Here is a 25,365-nt window from a genome sequence, read left to right as displayed (position 1 = left end):
CTATAGTCACATTTGAAGGAAATGCTAAATTTCAGTTATAAATTAGGGAAAATAAACACATAATTTTTTCTCCCATCCAAGTTCACAGATCCCCTGAGTCCCTGGTTGAAGACCTCCTGCACAAAATAAGTGGCTCAACTCCACAGATGTTTAATAATTTTTAAACTGACAAGCAAAGCACATAATTTAAAGAGCTCAGGTAATAAAACCCCCTTTTTTACCTCTCTCGATTGGACATCGGCTTCATTTGCAACTGGGGTGTCAATCTTGTTGGAGTGTTGATGTTTTCACTGGGTTCCTCAGAGAGATGGCCTCTCTGAAAAACAGACAGATCAGATTGCAGGAAAAAAAAGACCAATCAGAAATCACCCTGAAGAATATTAAAACCACTCTAAAGATGTCACCCTTATTTCCCTCATTTCAGTAATTGCCTCTCAGCAGCTGTTTGGAGAAAGCCATGAGATCATTATTCACCCTTTTCTTCAGCTTGTGCTTAGACTTCCTCTTCTCTTTTGACCGTCCAGACTTTTTGTGTGTGGCCACAGGCTGGCTGCTTTTGCTACTGGTGAGTCCATTCATGCGTTGACTCTTGCCTCCAATGATTCCTCGACACTTCTCAAAGCCACACTTGCACAGTTGCTTTGAAGGGAAAGAGAATAATGCTTTTAGCCTGCAGTCTTTTTCCTTTTTTCTCCCCAAAGCCCCGTGCTACACAGTTGTATATTCTTAGTTGTGGGTCCTTCTAGTTGTGGCATGTGGGATGCCACCTCAGCGTGGCTCGATGAGCAGTGCCATGTCCGCGCCCAGGATTCGAACTGATGAAACACTGGGCCGCCTGCAGCGGAGTGCGTGAACTTAACCACTCGACCACGGGGCCGGCACCCATAGCCTGCAGTCTTATTTACAAGTTCAAATAGGATGACTGAACCTCTGGACACTCAACAAGTTCGAATCAAGAAATTTTCATATAGAGGAAAATAACTGACTGAGAAAAAATAAATACAAATGAGTTTCCACTGTAGCAGAAAGGAAAGATTAAACGTTGGGAAAACTTCTTCATCAGAAAAGCTAAGAACTGACTGGAGACCAAAAATGATTTGGCAATCTCTTTCTACAGAGTTCTGAAAGAATAGCCGACCGAGACCTATGTATCTTAGATAAGTGGAGTAAAGAGTGAAAAACTGTATTTTCCAATGCACTTCTCAATGGCTACAAATCAGTAACGTTTACTGAAGGCCCATGTTACACAGAGCACTGTGACAAAGTTCAACCTCCCTCTTGGACTTATTATTCTTACCTGTTTTTCAACATTAAAGGAATGAAAGTTGTAATCGTAAGTGAGTTCGGTACCAGCTGGCATATCTTTAAGAGCATATAGTCCAATCCGGTACACTCCATTAACAGACCTATAGAGAAAGAAGCAGAGTTAAAGGCAGAGATTCTGAAAACTAGAAAAATTGGTACACTGATTACAAATTTGCCTTTGTTTCTGTATCCAATTCCTGGTCAGTATCTTCACTTTTAATCTGTCTTCTATTCTATCCAGCCTGTATAATACTGCCAGACTAATTGTCCTAAATCAGTTTTCTGGAAAGCATGCTCTATGTTGTCAGTAGAATAGGTCTTAACTTTCCCTGTTTGCTATTCAAAGTCCCTCTAAAATATGGCTTTAGTCTACTTATTAAATAAATGAAAATTACTTCCTCTAGCTTACCTACAAAAATCTTCTAGTTCCAACTGATCTCCATCTTTCTCGATTGTACATGAATATCTCTTTTGTTCTATTTTTTTTTTAAGATTGGCACCTGAGCTAACATCTGTTGCCAATCTTCTTTTTTCTTCTTCTTCTTCCCCGCAGTACACAGTTGTAGATTCTAGTTGTGAGTGCCTCTGGTTGTGCTATACGGGACGCGGCGTCAGCATGGCTTGATGAGCGGTGCCATGTCCGGCCCAGGATCTAAACTGATGAAACCCTGGGTCACTGAAGTGGAGCTCACTAACTTAACCACTTGGCCACAGGGCCGGTCCCTCTTTTGTTCTATTTCATGTAAATTATTAATGATTAATAATGCATGGTTATTAATTATGTACTCTTCTAGATGCTTTATATAATAAAATAATCATAGCTAACATTTATTGGATGCTTGTTAGATTAATTATAGCATTTTGTTGTATTAAACCATTTAATCCTGTAACTGCATTAAAGGTACTATTTTGAGGCTGGAGCCATGGCCTGGTGGTTAAGTCTGATGTGCTCCACTATGGCAGCTGGGGTTTGGTTCTGGTTCCTGGGCGCGGACTTACACCACTTGTGGCAGCAACCCACATACAAAACAGGAAGATTGGAACAGATGTTAGCTCAGGGCAAACCTTCCTCAAGCAAAAAGAGGAAGACTGGCAACAGATGTTAGCTCAGGGTCAATCTTCTTTAGCAGGAAAAAAAAAAGATACTATTTTTAGGTAATATTATAACCTTCATTTTCTAAATGAGAAAGCTGAGACACAGAGAGGGAAAACAACTTGTCCAAAGTCATACAGCTAATAACTAGGGGAATCAAGTTTCAAATCAAGGCAGTCTGGCTTCAAAATATTAACCACTATCACATACTGGTAATAGGTTATCTCATTAATCCTCAGAACAACCCTATGAGATAGGTGTTATGATCTCTATTTTACATATAAGGTCTATTTGTGGCTTAGAGAGTTTGCTCATGGTCATATATATAGCAATTAAGTTATACTCAAACCCAGGGCATTAAAATGGGCTGTTGGATTCCACAGCTTCTCTTCTTTTCCTTCTTGCCTCCATCAATTTGGAACATACCAAGGTTTAGCTTGGATATTATCCTACCAAATGTAAATTTCACTAACATCCTCAGTTTTTGGTACTCGTTTTTCTCAATTTAGAAAGCATTTTTAGTCTATACCAGAGGTTGGCAAACTATGGCAGACAACCCTCCCATGTCTTTGTAAAATTTTTATTGGCACACAGCCACCCCTCAAAAGTTTGCTGAACCCTGGTCTACACCATAACATTGAAAATTTGACTGTATACTGTATTGCATGAAAAAATTTTTTGGGGGGGATGTAACTTACATGGAATAGAATACTAACTCTTTTATTTTCTTTTTTTAAAGATTTTTATTTTTTCCTTTTTCTCCCCAAAGCCCCCCAGTACATAGTTGTATATTCTTTGTTGTGGGTCCTTCTAGTTGTGGCATGAGGGACGCTGCCTCAGCGTGGTTTGATGAGCAGTGCCATGTCCGCGCCCAGGATTCGAACCAACGAAACACTGGGCCGCCTGCAGCGGAGTGCGCGAACTTAACCACTCGGCCACGGGGCCAGCCCCTAGAATACTAACTCTTAAGTAAGTGTATAGCTTGCTGAATTTTATGTGTCTATACACCTGTGCAGGCTCCCAGAAAGCTCCTTTCTCTCCTAGTCAGTACCCTCCCCACAAACGACTGCCATTATTCTACTATTCTGATCTCTATTACAATAGATTAGTTCTGTGTTAATCTCGAATAAATGGAATCATACAGAACATACTATGTATGTACAATTATGTGTCTAGCTGCTTTCACTCAATATTACACTGTAGTTGCAACTTATCTTTACACTCCTGTGCAACAGTCCATTATACTAGTATAGTACAATGTATATTCCTATTCTACAGTTGATAAACATGTGGATTGTTGCAGTTTTTAGCTATTAAAAAAAAGTTCTGTGGACATTCTTGCACATGTCTTTTGAACAGAAACACTCAGTTCTGTTGGGGATACACTGAAGAGCGGAGCTGCTGGGTTACTGGATATGTTTAGCTTCAGTAAGCACTGGCAAACATTTTTTGAAAGCAGTATACCAATTTACTCTCCCACCGCCATCTGAGAGCATTCATGTTGTGCTACAGCCTCGCAAACACCTGAACTGCTGTTTCTTGATTGCAGACATTTTGGAGGGTATATAGTGGTCTTTCAAGTTGGTTTAATTAATATTTCCTTCTGATAACTAAAGATACTAGCCACCTTTTTATATGTTTATTGACCATTTATATATTCTCTTTTGATATGCCTAGTCTTTTACCTTTTTAAAAAATTGGATTGTCTTTTTCTTATTGATTTGTAGATTCTGGATTTTATTCAGAAATAAGTCCTTCATCAGATAAACACATTGCAAATATCTTCTACCCAGCATACTGCTTGCTTTTACACTCTTTTAATGTTATCTTTTGATGAAGAGAAGTTGTTTACAGTGTGTTATTTATGTCCTATTTAAGATATCTTTACGTATCCGAGGTCTATAAAAATATTCTCTCACGTTTCCTTCTAGAAACTTGACTGTCTCAACTGTGCTATTTAGGTCCATGATCCATCTTAGATTAACTTTTGTGTGTGGACTGAGGTAGGAGACAACTGACTCAGCACTCATGGACTTATTACAAAATGCATCCTTTCCTCACTAATTTGCAGTGCAACCTCTGTCATAAATCAGGTGACATAACATTTACAGGTCTTTGCCAGGACTCTCCATTCTATCCCATTTGTCTATTAACATATCCCAAGCAAATACCTACTGTTTTAATTAGTGTACCTCTATAATAAGTCTTGAAATTTGGCAGTTTAAGCCCTTAAGTTTTATTCTTCTTCAAGATTATCTTGCCTTTTTTAGGTCCTTTGCAATTACATATATGTTTTAGAATCAGCTTGTCAATTTCCATAAAGATTGGATTTTGATTGAATTTGAATTTACAGATCAACTTGGTAAGATGTGACATCTCAAAAACATTGAAATTTCCAACCCATAAACATGGCATATTTCTCCATTAATTTAGAATGTCTTTTCTCCCAATAGTGTTTGGTGGTTTTCAGTATAGAGGTCCTACAAACTTTCATTAGATTTATTCCTAAGTGACAAATGTTTTATGAAGCTATTGTAAATTGTCTTTTAAATTTCATTTTCTACTTGGTTGTTGGTAATATATTGAAATACATTAAATATACTGACTTTACTTTGATGTTGTTTCTACCAATCTTGCTAAATTCACTTATTTATGGCAGTATGTAGATTTTTATTTCCATGTATACAATCATATCACCTGTGAGTAATGCTAATTTAGTTTTTTCATGTCTAATTCCTTTTCTTTTTGGAGAAAGATTAGCCCTGAGGTAACATCTGCTGCCAATCCTCCTCTTTTTGCTGAGGAAGACTGGCTCTGAGCTAACATCCGTGCCCATCTTCCTCTACTCTATACGTGGGACGCCTACCACAGCATGGCTTGCCAAGCAGTGCCATGTCCGCACCCAGGATCCGAATCGGTGAAGAACCCTGGGCCGCCGAAGCGGAACGTGCGAACTTAACCGCTGCGCCACTGGGCCGGCCCCACATGTCTAATCTTGATAGTTTATTTTTAAATTTTCCTAAGGCATTGGTTAGGATATCCAGTTCGAAGTGGTAATAGTGGACATTCCTATAGGTTTTTAATAGATTCCCTTTAGCAGACTGAGCCAGTTCTCTCTTATTCCTAGTTTGTTGAAAGTTTTTATTATGAATAGTGTTGAATTTTGTCAAATGCTTTTTCTGCCCCTATTGATATATGATTTTTTGCTTTTATTCTGTTAATGTAGTCAATTACATTGATTTTTGAATGTTCAACCAACCTCATTCCTGGAATAAACTCCCCATGGTCATGATGTATTAACCATTTTATATATTGCCAAATCTGATTTGTTAATATTTTCTTTAGGAATTTTGTGTCTATATTCATGGAAGATATTGGCCTATATTTCTTCTTTCTTTTCTGTCAGGTTTTAGAGGAAAGTTATGCTAGCCTTACAAAATGAAAGAGTTTATATGAGATTGGTGGTACAGTTATTAGTTCTTAAGTATATGGAAGAATTACCAGTGAAGACATCTGAGCCTGGAGTTTCTTTTGTCAGAAAGTTTTAATTATAAATTCAATTTCTTTGGTAGACATCCAGATTTTCTATCTCTTCGTGTATCATTTTGGTAAGTTGTATTTTTCATGGAATTTGTTCATTTTATTTAACTTTTCAAACATAAGAAAGTTGTTTGGGAAAATGGATAAACAAACCAGTGAATTCATACAAAGGAACACTAATCCACAATAAAAATCAATAAACCACTGATGCACTCAACAACAGTGATAAAAAGCAAAAACATTATTGTAAGTGAAAGAAGCCAGACACAAAAGAGTATATATAGGGTGATATTCTACAATAGGCAAAACTAATCTGTAGTGACAGAAATCACATCATGGCTTTTTTTTTTTTTTTTGAGGAAGATTAGTCCTGAGCTAACTGCTGCCAATCCTCCTCTTTCTGCTGAGGAAGACTGGCCCTGAGCTAACATCCGTACCCATCTTCCTCTACTTTATACGTGGGACGCCTACCACAGTATGGCTTGCCAAGCGGTGCCACGTCTGCACCTGGGATCTAAACCAGCGAGCCCTGGGCCACCGAAGCATAACGTGCTATGCCACCGGGCTGGCCTCCACTGCTTGCTTTTGAGGTGGGGAGATTGAAGAGGCAGAAAGGAACTTTCTGAAATGATGGAAATTTTCTATATTTTTTGAGAGGTGTGGGTTATATGGATGTATACATTTGTAAAAATGGATGGAAATTTACATTTAAGATATGTATTTCTGTACCTGAATAATACCTAAATTAAAAGAAAATTACAAAAATGAATATTTTGTTCATATTATACTATTATCTTTTGTAAAATTCTGTTAAAATACACACAAAATTTACCATCTTACCCATTTTAAAGTGTACAGTTGGTGGTATTAAGTACATCCCCACTGTTGTGCAAGCAACACCAACATCCAACCCCACAACTCTACTCGTAAAACAAACTCAACTATTAAATAACAACTCCCTATTCCCCCTTCCGGCAGCCCCTGACAACCACCATTCTACTATCTCTATGATTTTGACTACTCTAAGTACTTCATATAGGTGGAATCATACAGTATTTGTCTTTTTGTGACTGGCTTATTTCACTTAGCATAATGTCCTCAAGGTCCATCCATGCTGTAGCATATTGCAAAATTTACTTCCTTTTTTAAGGCTAAATAATAATAATTCCACTGTATGTATATAACACATTTCGTTTATCCATTCATCCAATAATGGACACTTGGGTTGCCACCACATTTTAGGTATTACAAATAATGCCGCTACAAACGTGCAGTGCAGATATCTCTTTGAGACCTTGCTTTCAATTCTTTTGGGTGCAAACCCAAAATGGAATTGCTGGGTCATATGGTAATTCTATCTTTAATTTTTTGAGGAATCTCCATAGTGTTTTCCACGGTGGCTATATCATTTTACATTCCCAACAACAATGCACAAGAGTTCAATTTCTCCATACCTCATCAACGCTTGTTGTTTTCTGTTATTTTGATAGTAGCCATATTCTAACGGGTGTGAGGTAGTATCTCATTGTAGTGTTGATTTGCATTTCCTTAATGATTAGTAATGTTGAGTATCTTTTCATGTGTTTATTGGCCATTTGTATATTTTCTTTGGAAAAATGTCTATTCAAGTCCTTTGTCCACTTTTGAATTGGGCTATTTGTTTTTTGTTGTTGAGTTTTAGAGATTCTCTACATATTCTGGACATTAATACTTTATCAGATACATGATTTGTAAATATTTTCTCCCATTCTGTGGGTTGCCTTTTACTCTGTGGATAGTGTTTTTTGATGTACAGAATTTTAAAATTTTCATGCAGTCCAATTTGTCTATTTTTTCTTTGGTTACCTGTGCTGGTAGTATCATATCCAAAAAATAATTGCTAAGTCCAATGTTGTGAAGCTTTTGTTGTATGTTTTCGTCTATGATTTTTATTGTTTTAGGCCTTACATGAAGGTCCTTGATCTATTTAAGTTAATTTTGGTATATGGTGTTAGGTAAGGATCCAAGTTAATTCTTTTGCATGTGGATATCCACTTTTCCCAGCACCATTTCTCAACTATCTTTTCTCTATTGAACAGTCTTGGCATATTTACCAAAAATTATTTGACCATATATGTGAGGGTTTACTTCAAGGTTCTCTAGTCTATTCCATGGGTCTATACGTCTGCGTTTATGTCAATTCCACACTGTTTTCATTACTCTAGCTTTATAGTAAGTTTGGAAATCAGGAAGTGTGAGTCCTCCAGTTTTGTTCTTCTTTAGGATTGTTTTGGCTCTTCAGGGTCCTCTGAGATTCCATATGAATTTTAGGATGGGTTTTCTATTTCTGCAAAAAAAAGTTATTGGGATTTTGACAGGAATTGCATTGCACATGTAGATCTCTTTGGGTAATAATGACATTTAATAACATTATGTCTTCTAATCCATGAACATGGGATGTGTTTCCATTCATTTATGTCTTAAGTTCTTTCAGTAGTGTTTTGTAGTTTTCATTATACAATTCTTTCACCTCACTGGTTAATTTCTAAGTATTTTATTCATTTTGGTGCTATTGTAAATGGAAGTGTTTTTGTAATTTCCTTTTCAGATTGTTCATTGTTTGTGTACAGAAATACAACTGTTTTTGGGTGCTTGGCATCCTGCTACTTTGCTGAATTTATGAGCTCTAACAACTTGTCAAGTCTTTAGTATTTACTATGTATAAGACATATCACATACAAACAGATAATTTTACTTCTTCCTTTTCAATTTGGATGTCTTTTATATCTCTTTCTTGTTAACTTCTCTGGCTAGAACTTCCAATACTATGCTGAACAGAAGTGGTGAAAGGGGGCAGCCTTGTCTTGTTCCTGATCTTAGAGGAAAAGCTTTCAGTCTTTCACCATTGAGTATTGTTTGCTGTCAGTTTTCATATATGGCTTTTAACATGTTAAGGTAGTTTCCTTCTATTCTTATTTTGTTGATTGTTTTTACCAAGAGAGGATGTTGAGTTTTGTCAAATACTTTTTTTGTATCAATTGAGATAATCATGTGAATTTTTCCCCTTCATTCTGTTGACGTGGTATATATTACTCTGATTGATTTTCATATGTTGAACCATTCTTCCATTCCAGAAATAAATTCCACTCGGTCATAGTGCATAATTCTTATACTATGCTGCTCAATTCTGTTTGCTAGTATTTGGTTGAGGATTTTTGCATCAATGTTCATAAGGGATATTGGTCTGTAGTTGTCTTGAAGGGTCTTTGTCTGACTTTGGTAGCAGGGTTATGCTGACCTCAAAGAATGAGTTAAAAAGTAGTCCCTTCTCTTCAATTCTCTGGAAAAGTTTGAGAAGGATTGCTATGAGTTTGGTAGAATTCACCAGTGAAACCATCAGGTCCAGGGTTTTCTTTGTTGGAAGATTTCTGATTACTAAGTCATTTTCCTTACTAGTTATAGGTCTATTCAAAATTTCTATTTCTTCATGATTTAGTATTGGTAGGTTTTGCATTTCTAGAAATTTATCCACTTCAACTAGGCTATTCAATTTTTTAGTGTACAATTGTTCATAGTACACTTTCATAATCCTTTTTTTCTGTAGAATTGGTAGTTAACGTCCCTACTTTCATTTCCAGTTTGAGTAATTTGAGTCTTCTTTTTTTCTTAGTCCATCTAGCTAAAGGTTTGATTTTGCTTACCTTTTCAAAGAACCAACTTTTGTTTTCACTGATTTTTTCTATTATTTTTTTATTCTCTACTTCTTTTATTTCTGCTCTAATCTTTATTATTTCCTTCCTTCTGTTAGCTTTGGGTTTAGGTCTAGTTTGCTCTTTTTCTAGTTCATTAAGTTGTCAAATTAGGTTGTTGATTTGAGATCTTTCTCAATTTTTAATGTAAGCATTTATAGCTATAAACTTCATACTTAGCACTGCTTCGGCTGTGTCCCATAAGTTTTGGTACGCTATGCTGTCATTTGATTCATCTCTACATATTTTCTAATTTCCCTTGTGATTTCTTCTTTGATCAGTCTGTTGTTTAAAACTGTGCTGTTTAATTTCCACAGTTTTGTGAATTTTCCAGTTTCCTTTATGTTACTGATTTCTAACTTCATCCATTGTGGTCAGAGAGGATACTCTGCATGACATCCATGTTTTAAAATTTACTAAGACTTAATTTGTGGCCTAACATATGGTCTATCCTGGAAACTGTCCCATAATCACTTGAGAAGCATGCGTAGGCTATTGTTGGAGGGAGTGTTATGTACATGTCTTTTAGATCTAGTTGACTTATTGTTTTGTTTAAATCCTCTCTTGTTTACTTATCTTCTGTCTGGTTGTTCTATCTATTACTGTGAGTGGGGTTTGAAGTCTCCAACTATTATTGCAGAACTATTTATCCCTTCAATTCTGTCAGTTATTGCTTCATATGTTTTGATGGTCTGTCATCAGGTGTGTAAATTTTTTTTTTTTAAAGATTTTTTTTCCCCTTTTTCTCCCCAAAGCCCCCCAGTACATAGTTGTATATTCTTCGTTGTGGGTCCTTCTAGTTGTGGCATGTGGGACACTGCCTCAGCGTGGTTGATGAGCAGTGCCATGTGTGTGCCCAGGATTCGAACCAACAAAACACTGGGCCGCCTGCAGTGGAGCGCACGAACTTAACTACTCGGCCACGGGGCCAGCCCCTAGTGTGTAAATGTTTACAACTGTTATATATCTTATCGCTGTACTGAGCCTCTTCTTAATATATAATGTCCTTCTTTGTCTCCTGTAACCTTTTTGGTTTAAAGTCTATTTTGTCTGATGTAAGTATAGCCACTCCTGCTCTCTTTTGGATACTATTTACATGGAATATCTTTTTCTATCCTTTCACTTTCAACCTGTTTGTTGATCTCAACTGAGTCTCTTGTAGACAGTATATAATTGGATTGTGCACTTTTCACTTAGTCTGCCAATCTTTGATATAGCTGACATATGACATTATATTAGTTTCAGGTGTAAAACATAATGATTCAGTATATGCATATATTGCAAAACAATCACCACAATAAGTCTCGTTAACATCCATCACCATACATAGTTATAGATTGTTTTCTGGTGATGAGATATTTTAAGATCGACTCTTTTAGCAAGTTTCAAATATTCAATACAGTAGTATTAACTATAGCCACTATACTGTACATTTCATTCTCAGGACTTATTTATTTACTTTAGACCACCTTCATGCATTTTGCCCGACCCCACCCCAAACTCCCAGCCTCTGGCAACCACTAACCTGTTCCCTGCATCTGAGTTGTTGTTTTTTTCTTTTTTTAAGATTCTGCATATAATTGAGATTATATGGTATTTGTCTCTCTGTCTGACTTAGCACAATGCCCTCAAGATCCATCCATGTTGTCACAAATGGCACGATTCCTTGTTTTTTTATGGCTGGATAATATTCCAATGTATATATACACCACATTTTCTTTAACTATTCATCCATCAATGGACACTTAGATTGTTTCTATGTCTCGGCTATTGTAAATAATGTTGCAATGAACAGGGGGTGCATATATATTTTCAAGTTAGTGTTTTTCTTTCCTTCTGATAAATACCCAGAAGTGGAATTGCTGGTTTACGGTAGTTCTATTTTTAATTTTTTGAGGAACCTCCATATGGTTTTCCATACGGCTGCATCAATTTATATTACCATCAACAGTGCACAAGTTCCTTTTTCTCCAAATCCTCACCAAGACTTGTTATTGTCTTTTTTAAAAAAGATTTTACTTTTCCATCTCCCCAAAGCCCCCCAGTACATAGTTGTATATTGTAGTTGTGGGTCCTTCTAGTTGTGGCACATGGGACACTGCCTCAGCATGGCCTGATGAATGCTGATAGGTCTGTGCCCAGGATTCGGACTGGTGAAACCCTGGGCTGCTGAAGCAGAGCGTGAGAACTCAGCCACTTGGCCATGTGGCTGGCCCCTTTCTTTTTGATAATAGCCATTCCAACAGGTGTGAGGTAATAGCTCAATCTGGTTTTGTTTTGCATTTCCCTGATGATTAGTCATGTTTAGCACCTTTTCATGTACGTGTTGGTCATCTGTATGTCTTCTTTGGAAAGATGTCTATTAAGATCATCTGTTCGTTTTTTAATTGGATTGTTTGGGTTTTTGTTCTTGTTTACCTGTATGAGTTCTTCACATATTTTGGATATTAATTCCTTATTAAATAAATGATTTTCAAATATTTTCTCCTATTTGTAGGCTGCCTTTTCATTTTGCTGATGGTTTCCTTAGCTGTGTAGAAGCTTTTTAGTTAGATTCAGTCCCACTTGTTTATTTTTGCTTTTGTTGCCTTTGCTTCTGGAGTCAAACTCAAAAAATCATTGCCAAGACTGATTTCAAGGAGCTTGCTCTCTCTGTTTTCTTCTACAAGTTTTATGATTTCAGGTCTTATATTTAAGTCTTTAATCCACTTTGAGTTGATTTTTGTGTATGCTGAAAGATCGTCTTCCAGTTTCATGTGGGTTTATTTCTGGGCTCTCTGTTATGTTCCATTCATCTATGTGTCTGCTTTTATGCCAATACCATACTGTTTTAATTACTGTAGCTTTGTAATATAGTTCAAAATCAGGCAGCACAATGCCTCCAGCGTTCTTTCTCAAGATTGCTTTGGCTATTGGGGGTCTTTTTTGGTTCCACAGAAATTTCAGGATTTCTTGTTCTATTTCTGTTCAAAAATACCTTTGGAATTTTGATTTTTATTGTACTGAATTTATAGATTGCTTTGGGTAGAATGAAAATTTTAACAATATTAATTCTTCCAATCCATGACCATGGAATATCTTTCCATTTATTTGTGCCTTCTTTAATTTCCTTCAGCAGTGTCTTATAGTTTTCAGTCTACAGGTCTTTCACTTCATAGGTTAAATTATTCCTAGGTATTTTATCATTTTTGATGCTATTGCAAATGGGACTATATTCTTAATTTCTGTGATAGTTTGTTATTAGTGCATAGAAATGCAAGCAACTTTAGTATTTTCATTTTGTATCCTGCAACTCTACTGAATTTGTTTATTATAACAGTTTTTTGGTGGAGTCTGTATGGTTTTCTATATATAACATCATGTCATCTTCAAATAGAGACAGTTTTACTTCTTCCCTTCTGATATGGATGCTGTTTCTTTCTTTTTCTTGCCTAAAAGCTCTGGCTAGGACTTCCAGTACTATGTTGAACACAAGTTGCAAGAGTGGGCATCCTCGTCTTGTTCTGATCTTAGAGAAAAGGCTTTCAATCTTTTACCATTGTATGATGTTAGCTGTGGGCTTGTCATATATGGCCTTTATTATGTTAAGGCACAATCCCTTACACTCACTTTGTTGAGAGTATATATATATATTTTTTTTCTGGGGAAGATTCGCCCTGAGCTAACATCTGTTTTCAATCTTCCTCTATTTTGTATGTGAGCTGCCATCACAGCATGGCCACTGGGAGATGAGTAGTGTAGGTCTACTCCTGGGAATCAAACCTGGGCCACTGAAGCAGAGCATGCCAAACCTAACAACTAGGCTGTTGGGGCTGGCCCATTGTTCAGAGTTTTTATAAATGGATGTTGAATTCTGTTCTTCATCTTTTGATTGGTGAGTTTAATTCATTTACCACTAAATTATTTACTGACAAGCAGGTAATTACTTACTTCTGTCATTGTGCTATTTGTTTCCTAGATGCCCTATAGTTTTGTTTTCTTTTCTTTTTGGTGAGGAAGATTATCCCTGAGCTAACATCTGTGCAATCTTCCTCTATTTTGTATGTGGGACACTATCAGCGTGGCTTGATGAGTGGTGTGTACATCTGTGCCCGGGATCCAAACCACTTAGTGCTTCACTAAGTGGCCCCAGGCCACTAAAGTGGAACGTGTGAACTTAACCACTATGCTACCGGGCCAATCCACCCTATAGCTTTTTTGTTGCTCATTTCCTGCTTTACTGTTTTCTATGGTACTAAGTTGATTTTTTGTAGTGAAATGTTTAAATTCTTTCTTAACTTCCTTTTGTGTATGTCTATAGCTGCTGTCTTTGTGGTTACCATGGGGATTGCATTTAACATCCTAAAGTTTTAACACTCTAATTTTAATTTATAGCAGCTTCACTGCAATAACATGTAAAGACTCTGCTTCTTTACAGCTCTGTCTCTACCCCTTTCGGGTGCTGACATCACAAAGTTACATCTTTATACATTACACGCAAAAAAATATAAACTAGTAATTCTTTGAAACGCATTAGTCTCCTAATTTAGAAAAAAAGATCTGGAATTATAAACCAAAGTTACCATAATCCTAGCTTTTGCACTAATAATTGCTTTTTTCCCATTAAAGGTATCAGTCTCTTAAATCATGGAGAAAACAAAAATTACAGTTACAAACCATTGTTACAATAATACTAGCTTTTATAGCTGCCTGTGTATTTATCTTTATTGAAACTTTTATCTAGTGTCTTTTCATTTCATTTTGTTGGACTCCCTTGAGCATTTCTTGCAGGGCAGGTCTAGTATTCACAAACTCTTTCAGCTTTTGTTTATTTAGGCATGTCTTGATTTCTTCCTCACTTTTGATGGACAGTTTTGCCAGTTACAGGAATCTCAACTGACAGTTTGTTTTAGCACTTTGAATATACTGGCCCTCTGTCTTCCAGCCTCCTAAGTTTCTGATAAGAAATTTGAAAATATTCTTATTGAGGATCTTCTGTAAGTGATGATTCACTTGTCTCTTGCTGCTGTCAAGATGTGCTCTTTGACTTTGTCTTTTGAAAGTTTGATTATAATGTGTTCTAGTATGTCTCTTTGAGTTTATCTTACCTAAAGTTCATTGGACTTCTTGGATGTTTATATTCATCTATTTCACCAAATTTGGGAAGTTTTCAACTATTATTTCTTCAAATATTCTGTCTCTTTTGCTGTCTCTTCTTCTGGGACGCCCATGATGCCTATGTTGTTTGGCTTAATGGTGTCCCAGAGGTCCCTTAGGGTCTGTTCTCTTTTCTTCAATCTTTTTTGCTTTTGTTCCTTAGGCTTGATAACTTCCATTGTCCTGTCTTCAAGTTCACTGATTCTTTCTTCTGCCTGCTCAAATCTGCCTTTGAATCCCTTTAGTAAATTTATCATTTCAAGTATAGTCGTCCCTCAGTATGCGTGGGGGATTGGCTCTAGAAACTCCAATGGATACCAAAATCCATGGATGTTCAAGTCTCTTATATAAAATGGCATTGTATTTGCATAAACTATGCACACTCTCCCAGATACTTTAAATCATCTCTAGATCATTTATGATACCTAATACAACGTAAATAGTTGATATATTGTATTGTTTAGGGAATAACGACAAGAAAAAAGTCTGTACATGTTCACTATAGACACAAGCAACGGAGGCATTTCAATCTGCGGGTGGTTGAATCTGCAGTGCAGAACTCATGGATATGGAGGGCTGGCCAACCATATTGTACTTTTTAGCTCCAGAATTTCTTTATGGTTTCTTTTTAGGTTGTCTCTTTATCGATATTTTCATTTTGTTCACATATAATTTTCATGACTTTCTAATCTTCCTTTAGTTCTTTGAGTATCTTTAGGGCAGTTATTTTAAAGACTGTGTCTAATATATCCATCTTTACATCATTTTAGGGACAGATTCTGCTGAATTATTGTTTTCCTTTGAATGGGCCATACTTTCTTATTTCTTTGTATTCCTTGTGATTTTTCGCTGAACACTGGACATTTCAATATAATAATGTAACTCTGGAAATTAGATTCTCCCCCTTCCCCAAGGTTTGCTGTTGTTATTGTTTTGTTGTAAGCTGTCTCTGTACTTAAGATCAGCCTGAGGTGTAAATTTAATGTCTTTTTTGAGCCTTTCCTTGGGTATGTGCAGTCACTTTCTATTTTTCTGCATATATGCAGTTGTGTTTTTGAATGTCCTAGTTTTTAGCATCTGGCTCCCGAAAAGGGAAAAACAAAAAGTGAAAGGGGATAAAATGGGGCACCAGCCCTTTAAATCTCATGGAAGTAACTTCAGCTGGAGGGAGAAGGGCTTGCAACAATGGTGGGAGGTGCAACAATGGCTGCCCACCTCTGCGGACCTCTGTGACTAGAAGCAGCAATCAGAGCATAGATCCCCAATATTTGAGGGATGGTTTTTTTTTTTTACCTACCCAAGCTTCTGCAATCTGTGTGCAAGCTGTTCCAGGAACACTTGCACAGCTGCCTGCCATGTGGCTGTGGGTGGAGGATGGGCACCTACTTGTGTGCTAAGATCTCCAATTGACTGAAATGAATTGCAATTTACCATCTAAGCCTTCCCTTCTGGAAGTTGCAAGCCTTCAACAGATTCCAGAGTTCCAAAATACTGTATCACATTCTGCCAGTGCAACTCTCTAACAGGAAAGAGATTCCTGGTGCTTCCTACTCCACCATCGTCCCAGAATTCTCTCCTACTCTACTATCTTTTTCAAATTGTTTTTTAGGTGTAATTTTTTTCCTTCTCAATTAGGTTCTAATCTATTTCACTTATTTTTATGTCTCATTGTGAACAAATCCTGTGGGTATGCAATAAATGTGCTTAACGAACGGATATGAGAAGAACCATGTAACACAGTGCCTAGCACATAATTTGAAGTAAAAAAATGTTAAGTATTGTCATTATTATATATATTACATTTTTCTGCGAATGAGTGGCTAAGATGAAGTGAAAAAATAGCAGGAACTTACTCTCTGTCTGGAGGATATGGTATAATACGGAATTGCCTGAGCTGTTTTGTGTAAGCTGACTGACACTGTAGAAAGATCATTCCCTGTATGCCCTCAGTGCCGTCTGCTCTGTTGGATTCTTGGCTTCACCTTCCCCTGCTTCCTTACCATTTTTGCATTTCACAATTTGGGTCACAGCTGTGGTTGATGAACCGGGCCTCGTTTCCCATGCGGTAACTGTCAATCACCATTCCACTATCCAGGTTCAGACAATAGTGGTCACTGTGATTATGATACTGCTCAATCATTCTGTTCCTGAAGAGGAAAGAGATGATTGAAAGACAATTAATGAATAAGTTGAAAGTAAATTTCAGATCTTCCTTTTTCCATTCTAATCTGGTATCTTTGCCATTTTACTGGAGTATCGTCATTTACCACTGTACCTGAACTCCTGTTCGCTGACAACCTCCCCTAGGTATTCAATGATGAACTGCCCAGCTTTTAGGGGTTCTTTGGTTCTGATTCCCCAACCTTTTTCCTCAGCTCGAAATCGTTCTAGACATTGCACCCACTCATGCCTCTGTATCCTCTGGTTACAGCATTGCTCACCACAGGGGCAAGTGTTGGGGGAACACTCAGCAAAGATCATTCTAGAAAAAAAAGGAATAATTGTATGTCAATTAACATTATATATGCCTTCATGAACCCATTTTTTTGCTTTATGGGATATTTTAAATGAATACATGAAATTAATTTTTATTTTAATACAGTCAGATTTGTTAACAAGGTAATAATTTCTAAGTTCAAAAATTAATAACACTGAAAATTTCCAAGTCAAGTTGCAAACACTGAGTGTTTCCTGTAGATTATTAAGCTAATTGTCCACTCAGCATCCTGGGTAAACACCACCATATTTAGCTCTAAGAATAAATGAACTGCAAGCCACAGAGGAATTAAGAATTTGATGATTATACACTGCACTCTTGTTTTGAAGTAGCTCATGGCCGTTCACAGATCTAAAAAAAAAATTGTGGTAGGTGCCAGCCCCGTGGCCGAGTGGTTAAGTTCGCGCGCTCCACTGCAGGCGGCCCAATGTTTCGTTTGTTCAAATCCTGGGCGTGGACATGGTACTGCTCATCAAGCCATGCTGAAGCAGCGTTCCGCATGCCACAACTAGAAGGACCCACAACTAAGAATATACAACTATGTACCGGGGGACTTTGGGGAGATAAAGGAAAAAAATAAAATCTTAAAAAAAAAAAAATTGTGGTAAAATACACATAAAATTTACCATTGTAATCATTTTTAAGTGTACAGTTCAGTACATTCACACTGTTGTTGTTCTAGATAAATTTTGTATTTCATTAGTGTAAATGATATTTCCATATCGGAAATAATAGTCCTAGTCTATATGACTAGCTGAACCTATAATCTCTAGTGAATTAATAAGTAAAAAATTCTGAACACAGTATACAAAAGTTGTTAGGCATATGTCATCTCACTGCTTTCTGTTTTTAAATTTCTAAGTCATTTATAGGAGCCATTTAGTTTTGGTGTATGGTTTGGAATCCCAACAAGGTTATCTAGCACGATTAAAACAAAAGAGGATCAAGAATAGAATGGTAGATCAATATCACATTACATTTAAAATCATAACTTACAAATCTTATAAAGAAAGTTTTCACTATTTTACAACTTAAAGTACTTTCAGAGTCATTTGATTTATTCATCAAAAAAATATTATGCTTATATAAAGGACAAAGAGTACAGAGTGACAAATCACATAAAGGAGCAGTAAGCAGAGAAAGTATCCACTGGATTATTCTTTAGCGTAAGACAATCGGCCAACTTGTGAAAAAGACACCGCCTTACTGTCAGGTTCCTCACCTCTATTCTTTCTTTTGTTGACTTCTTTGCCATATAAATACTGTTGAACACTCCTTGTGAAAATGCCCTCCTTTTCTGGGCTTTCTTTTTTTGCTGAGGAAGATTCTCCCTGAGCTAACATCTGTCCCAATCTTCCTCTATTTTGTATGTGGGTCACTGCCACAGTATGGCTGATGAGTGGTATAGGTCTGCACCAGCATCTAAACCCACGAAGCTGGGCCACTGAAGCAAAGTGCACCAAACTTAACCACTACACCACCAGGCTGGCACCTGGGCTTTCTTATCTTTCATGATAACAGATTTCCCACCTCTCCAATGAGAATTCCTGTCTCTTTTTTTTACAGGAATCCTTTTTTCCTCTCTACCTTCTGTGGCACATTTCTTGCTCCTCTTTTCTTTAGAAGGTTAATTCATTTTCACGGTTTTAATTGTAACCCCTTGTTCATAATACCCCCACCTACATTTCCATCATACATCATAACACACACAACAATAAACTTTAGGTGGATAAAAGAACTAAAACATATATAGCACGGAGTGCTGAGATGACAAAGATTTCAATTCTAAAAAATTTCTGCCAGAGAACAATCACCCAGAGGTCGCTAAAAATCTGTGGTTTCTAGAGGTGAAGGCATTTAAATATATTCCATTTGTTAATAAACAAGATAAACTCTTTAATTACATAAAAAGTAAAACATGGTTTTATTCATTGTATCTGGAAAACAAAATTGTAAACTTAACCAAAATCTGAAAGTAGATGCTACAAACTAAGATGTGAAGTCTTTGTTTCAGCAATATAAATTGCCATTATCTTTAGGCAGATAATGCCTTTGAAAAACTAAGAGAATTTTTTCCCCTCTAAATATAGATCTAGACTGGAAAATTCTTTCAGATAGTGAGATTTAAGACTAAATAGTCATTGGGAAACGTACTAGTGTGATTGATTGACTTAACTAGCTGTGGAGGTCAGACCATTCCCTGTGAGTGAAGATGAGGTTTCATTTGAATGAAATGAATGTTCCCACTATGAATCACACCACGTCAGGAAGGCATAAGCCTTAGAGGCAGGGGAGAGGATCATCCCCACCTTTTGGGACCAAGAATCTGAGGACTTCTGGAGCAAAAGGCGAACTCTCCTAGAGGTTCTCATTGGTGGGCAAGTGGAAGTGAACTGCAATCAACAAAGAAGTATAGACAGGATCTAACAGGGAGTTAGACAAGGATCTTGATATTTATTTCAGGGCCTGTGAACTCAGAATAATCATCGTTGGTGGCATTATAAGTCTCACTAGGCAATATACTTGTATCTTTCCCTACGTATTCAGTTTTGTTATACACTATGTCTGTCCTTGTTGAGAGCTGAGGGAGTGTGCTCTGTACACGCTGTGAGCAAATGGGTATACGGTTAAAAGGCAGCTTGAAAAGAATCATAAGATTTTACGTTAGGGTATGAAGAATGTTCTGGAGAAATAATGGGTTTGATTAATGGGTTTGATATGGTTGGTGTACGGAAACAAGAATCCACCGTGGAAGATTTGTAGAATTTATAAACAATGTTACTCCTAGAAACAACGTGACTCCTAGAAATTGTTTGGAAGAGAGGAGGACAAGTTGTTAAAGTATTTATTTGAAGTAATTGTAAAAACTCATTACTTGTTTTTAAAAATAGGCCTAAATTAAGTTTTCCTCAGGCTACCTGCAAGTGAGTATAATTCTACCTGTGAGTCTTACATAAACATGAAGTGGATTATGCAGATGCTTTAACTTTTCCCCCAAAATATTTACAAACCCTAGAATACAAAGACAGGCAAAACAACGCCACCCTACATTTTAGGTAGCACCATTTAAGCAAATCTTTATGTGGGTTACTTTTAAGTATATAAGGCAGCATTCATTATCATTATCACATCATTAGATGCACGACTATGTAATGATCATAGTCTCATCATATAAAGTTGGCAGGACTGTATCTGCAGATTTATTTTTTTCCTTATTTAGGGGTAAGTTTTTTGTGTTTTTGAAGAAAGGTAACACAATGGGAAGGAAAAATGTCACATCCATACTAACAAAAATGATACAAGACAACCAATGTGATTATGTAAAGGCAAATATCCCAATTTCAATTTTTAAGTGATTAAAAGACTAACTACTAATAAAAATAAGCAGTGTGGTACAGTGAAAAGAACATGTCTTTTGAATCAAACGCACGTGGGTTCAAATTCTGTCTCTGCTACCTAAGTGTTGTGTAATTTGGAGCACTTTACTATCCAAATTCCAGGTTCCTTCATCAATAAAGTGTAAATCATCTACCTCATTGAACTATTGTGAGAAAGAGAGGAACTAACCAATGAGGCAGCAACAATATTACATTATGATAATTTCACAGACAATAAAATATATTAAAAAATCACAATAATGTTAGCATCTAAAGAAATGCATTTTTAAACAACTTTAAGGATATGATACTCCTAAATATTAAACCAATGAAATATTAAAGCACCAAAAATGAAGCTAGATGTGAATATCTAAAGGATGTGGAACTATGGGGAAATAAGTATATTTATATATTGGTGGTGATACCAAAAATTAACTCAATACTTTACAAGAGCTATTGGATAGCATATAGTAAGAATTATATAAGTATTCATATAATTTGTGCAGGTAATTATTCTTCTGAGACTACATTCTAAGGGTTTAAAAAAAAAAAAGAATCTACACAAAGAGTTCCACAGTAGCACCATTTTAATAACAAAACATTTGCAATAACTTGAATAATGAACAATAGGAGAATAGCAAACTATGGCGTATCAACCTTGTGGAAGACAGTATAGCTTCTAAAAATGATGAGCTTGTGGACCATGCTGATACATAAAAGTGTATACATAAAATATTTATGAGTGAAAAAAGTCAGTGCACAAAACACAGACTATCTACTGTATAAAACTATATGTGTGTATAATGACTACAGACCAGGGAAGCAGTTGTCTTTGGCCAGGGAAACTATCTTGAACAGGAAGTATTGATGTAAAGTTCACTGTTTCTTCTTTGCCGTAAATTTGCTTACGCTACTAAAACCAACAAATTGTATCTCTTCTGTCTTTATTACAATTTCCATTTTGAAATCTCAATGTCATCTTAAACTCAATAGTCCCAAATCAAAATCATTATTTTTGTCTCCAAATTAGTTACATTCCACACTTCATATTTGTGGGTCACCAGCACCGCACGGCTGCTAACAGAGTGGTGTAGGTCTGCGCCCAGGAACTGAACCTGGGCTGCCAAAGTGGAGTGTGTTGAACTTAACCATTAGCACACCAGGGCTTGCTCAAGAAGGTACTTTTATTAGAGAGGTTAAATAACCTTCCTCAGGCCTCCTAAGTAAAAAAAGGATTTAAACCTGGGTATGCAAGATTCTAAATCCAATTCTTTTTCTATTATTCTCTTCAGCCTAAGTTTGTGTCCCTGTAAAATTCACAGTTGAAGCCCCAGCCCCCAGTGTGATGGTATTTGGAGTTAGGGCCTTTGAGAGGTAAACAGGTTTATATCAGGTCATCAGAGTGGGAAGCTCATGATGGCATTATGGACCTTACAAGAGGAGGAAGATATCTTTCTCTCTCCATGAGTATACACTAAGGAAAGGCCATGTAAGCACATGGGGAGCAGGTGGCAGTGTATAATCCAGGAAGTGGGTCCTCGCCAGACACTGAATCTGTTGGCATCTTGATCTTGGACATCCCAGACTCCAGAACTGCGAGAAATAAGTTTCTGTTGTTTAAGCCACCCAATCTACGGTTTTTTGTTATAGCAGCCCAAGCAGACCAAGATAACCCATCAATTAGGTTTTATAAATCTTAGTGCAACTTCTTGAGGGGATATGAAAGAGGCTATTTAACTTTTCCCTCCAAATGAAGTGTCATATATATCTTAAAGCCTATGCTTTTAGACGAATCAGTTTAGTACAGTACCTATTGAGGCAGTCATCCACACAGCCTTTCCTGGTATCATCATCTGGCTTCTTACAGTTACAGGTCGTAGCCTCATAACCAGAGAGAGGCTTGACATCAACGTAGACATCTTGAGAGAAGACAGAAAAGGAACATAAATGTAAATGTACAGGATAATTTTTTAAGTGCCAGGCTAAGAAGAACATTAATGGTATGGAGATAGAAAAAATAGCTTCCAAGTTACTCACTTGAACGGATTTTTTTATATAGTGGAACATCTGGCTTTTTGTACAGCTAGAAAAAAAAAAGAAAAATCTTGATATAGCATTTAACTTCAAATGCCAGACAGCAGCAGCAATTACTAAAAACACAGAAAATTATCCATGTGCTCTGCTCATATGGAAATATTTACAAGACTTTCTGGGTTGGACACATTTGAGGAAAACTCTTGGTATGATCACTTTTTACCCTGAAATAAAAAGTGACTTATTAGATCAGGGTAAGAGAGAACTAAATTCAACAGAAGAAACATTAAATAAAGAAAATGCATTTTAAATTATACATTTCTTCAGCATGTTCTTAGATAGAATTAAATGAAAAATCACACCGCAGATCAAATCTATTCATTTGGATAAATTAAGATTGTATTTGCCTCCATGAAAAGAAATGAAAATTTGCATAGGGCTTGTTTAGATGGTCTGGGTAGGTACACAAAATTAAAAAGATGAGTACTCTGGCTTTTTCAGGGTGGGTATTGTAGGAAAACACATTTCACATTTTAATTAAGGCAATTAAGTTAGTGAATAAAGGGGAGAAGGCAGGCAAGAAAACGGAGCTCTCACATTGCAATCAAGAATACATTTGAAAAAAAGAGAATGTATTAGAAGAGAGAAGTCAGTCGGCCAGTGGTTAACCATAGAAGACAGCACAAAAAATAGCAACTTGGTCTAAGCTGGAGTGCATTAATCTATAAGGATAATCCCTCCATCATTTTTCACTGGGTCTAGTCAAAGCAATGTCTCCATTGTCATGAACTCTCTGAGACAAATATCTAATATACTGATCCTCTAAAAATTCAAGAGAGGCCACTAGAGAAGAGAATGAAAAGGGGAACGTTCATTGCTTCTGGCTTTCTAAAATTAAATTGTGGTGGACTTTCGGCAAAACTCAGGATCCTATTCACCTTATTTGCATGATTACTTCTATTTCCCAATGGTTATTCTCAATATGGGGTCTGACGGCTATAGCCTAATACAAAAATTACTAGGGGAAACTTTGCAATTAAGGAAGCAAGAGAGAAAAACAGCACCCTGATTTTTAGTTCCCAATATATTTAAAGATGTTTTAAAAGTACAAGAGTGTTAAACATTATCCCTGTTTCCTTTCATAGAAGAATCTCTTTCTTATGTGAAAACTAAATTCCAGACTGATGGGAAGGAGCCAACAAAAATAAAGCCCAAAATTTCTTAGTGCTGCTGGCAGTACATCTAAATTCTCCCGAGACCCATATCAAACAGGATTCTTACAGAACAGAATTTTTCCTACCAAAATAAAAGTTCAGCACAATAACAGGAGGTTGCCTAGGGAAGCAGGATCTTACTGCTATTTTGAAGTATGAGTAAAGGCAAATAGGTCACATTAAATATGGATGCAAACTCATTTTTCTTAGTCTCTAACCTTCACAGGGACATTTTTCTATACTTCCTAAGATGACAGTGTAACATAACAAGGAGGCAGAGAAGGACCTGCATTCCTTCCCCTCCCCCCTTACCACTTCAGATGAAATGTGGTAAGATAGGCTCTTTGTACCTGATTATGTTTCCACTGCCAAAGGATGTCATAAGGAAGCTGGAAGTCAATTCTCTTCTGCCTTAGATACTTTCCTGAAACAAACAAACGAAAATACTATCAATTTCAATATCTACTCATACAAAAGGTCAAATAGCCACAAGATCTAATATGCACTGACTAGAAAAATAAAGATTTAATTTTTAATTTTATGGATTTTTCTACTACAAGTTTTTAATTTTAGCTACTCTTTTCCACAATGCTTCATGTGGTATATGCTAAAGGTCTATTTTAATAGTAACTTATGTAAAACAACTAACACAGCAAATTTACTACCAAAAATACACAAAGTCATTACGAAGCAAACTAAATACTAAGAATTGTTCGATTATTAAAATTATTAACTAGAGCACCTGGTAGCTTCTCTCCATTACTGTACACAATCTAAGGTTGACTATAAAAAGGGGAAGAATAAGAGCTTCCTAAAACAGAAGTCCCTGATATTAGGGATAATAGAAGTAAAATATTTCAAGCGTATTTACACGCAAATTTATGATCTGTTAATGTTTCTTCACTACCAATTTAAATACTACTACTTTTTAAAGCCAATTTCCAAGCCCCGTTTCAACTGTAAAGTGGCCTCTTCAATTTCCTTACTCTAAATGACCTTGCTGTTCTTGAAGTGCTAGAATGCTAGACTTATTTCTTGCAGGACTTACACTTTTCTTTTTTAGCTGGATATCTGTCCTATCATTGTGTCTCTAGACCAGCAGGTCTGAAAGTGTGCTCTGCTAACCCCAGGGGGATATGAGAGATCAAAACTAGTTTACTAACACTACTAAGATGTTATATGCCATTTTCATTATGCTGTCATTTGTACTAATGGTGCAAAAGCAATGTTGGCTAAAACTGCTTGCACCTTAGTATGAATCAAGGCAAGTGGCACAAAATTGTACTAGTAGAATGAAATTAGTACAAATGAACTATGCCCGTATCGTTTAAGAATGCTCTTGGGGAGAAAGATAATCTGTGTATGACTCCACTCATATGAGGAATTTAAAATTATGGACTAAGAACAGTTTAGTGGATACCAGGGGAAAGGTGGGGTGGGG

The 25,365-nt window shown here is 36.5% G+C and overlaps 1 protein-coding gene across 4 annotated transcripts in view; it reads right to left on the bottom strand.

Annotated features, from left to right (window-relative positions):
* Window positions 1-25,365, bottom strand: part of ASH1L (ASH1 like histone lysine methyltransferase) — a 201,575-nt gene that overhangs the window by 16,527 nt on the left and 159,683 nt on the right. For all 4 annotated transcript variants that reach the window (XM_046682972.1, XM_046682970.1, XM_046682973.1 and 1 more), the window contains 8 exons: window positions 24,275-24,348; window positions 22,714-22,759; window positions 22,487-22,595; window positions 17,078-17,284; window positions 16,803-16,949; window positions 1,298-1,406; window positions 475-639; window positions 222-316 (listed from right to left, as the gene is read on the bottom strand). In XM_046682972.1, the coding sequence (XP_046538928.1) occupies window positions 222-316; window positions 475-639; window positions 1,298-1,406; window positions 16,803-16,949; window positions 17,078-17,284; window positions 22,487-22,595; window positions 22,714-22,759; window positions 24,275-24,348 (952 nt within the window). The remainder of the gene's footprint in view (window positions 1-221; window positions 317-474; window positions 640-1,297; window positions 1,407-16,802; window positions 16,950-17,077; window positions 17,285-22,486; window positions 22,596-22,713; window positions 22,760-24,274; window positions 24,349-25,365) is intronic.

This window comes from Equus quagga, chromosome 13 (genome assembly GCF_021613505.1).
Source record: "Equus quagga isolate Etosha38 chromosome 13, UCLA_HA_Equagga_1.0, whole genome shotgun sequence".
NCBI lineage: Eukaryota > Metazoa > Chordata > Mammalia > Perissodactyla > Equidae > Equus > Equus quagga.
This window is presented reverse-complemented; position numbering and strand designations above follow the sequence as displayed.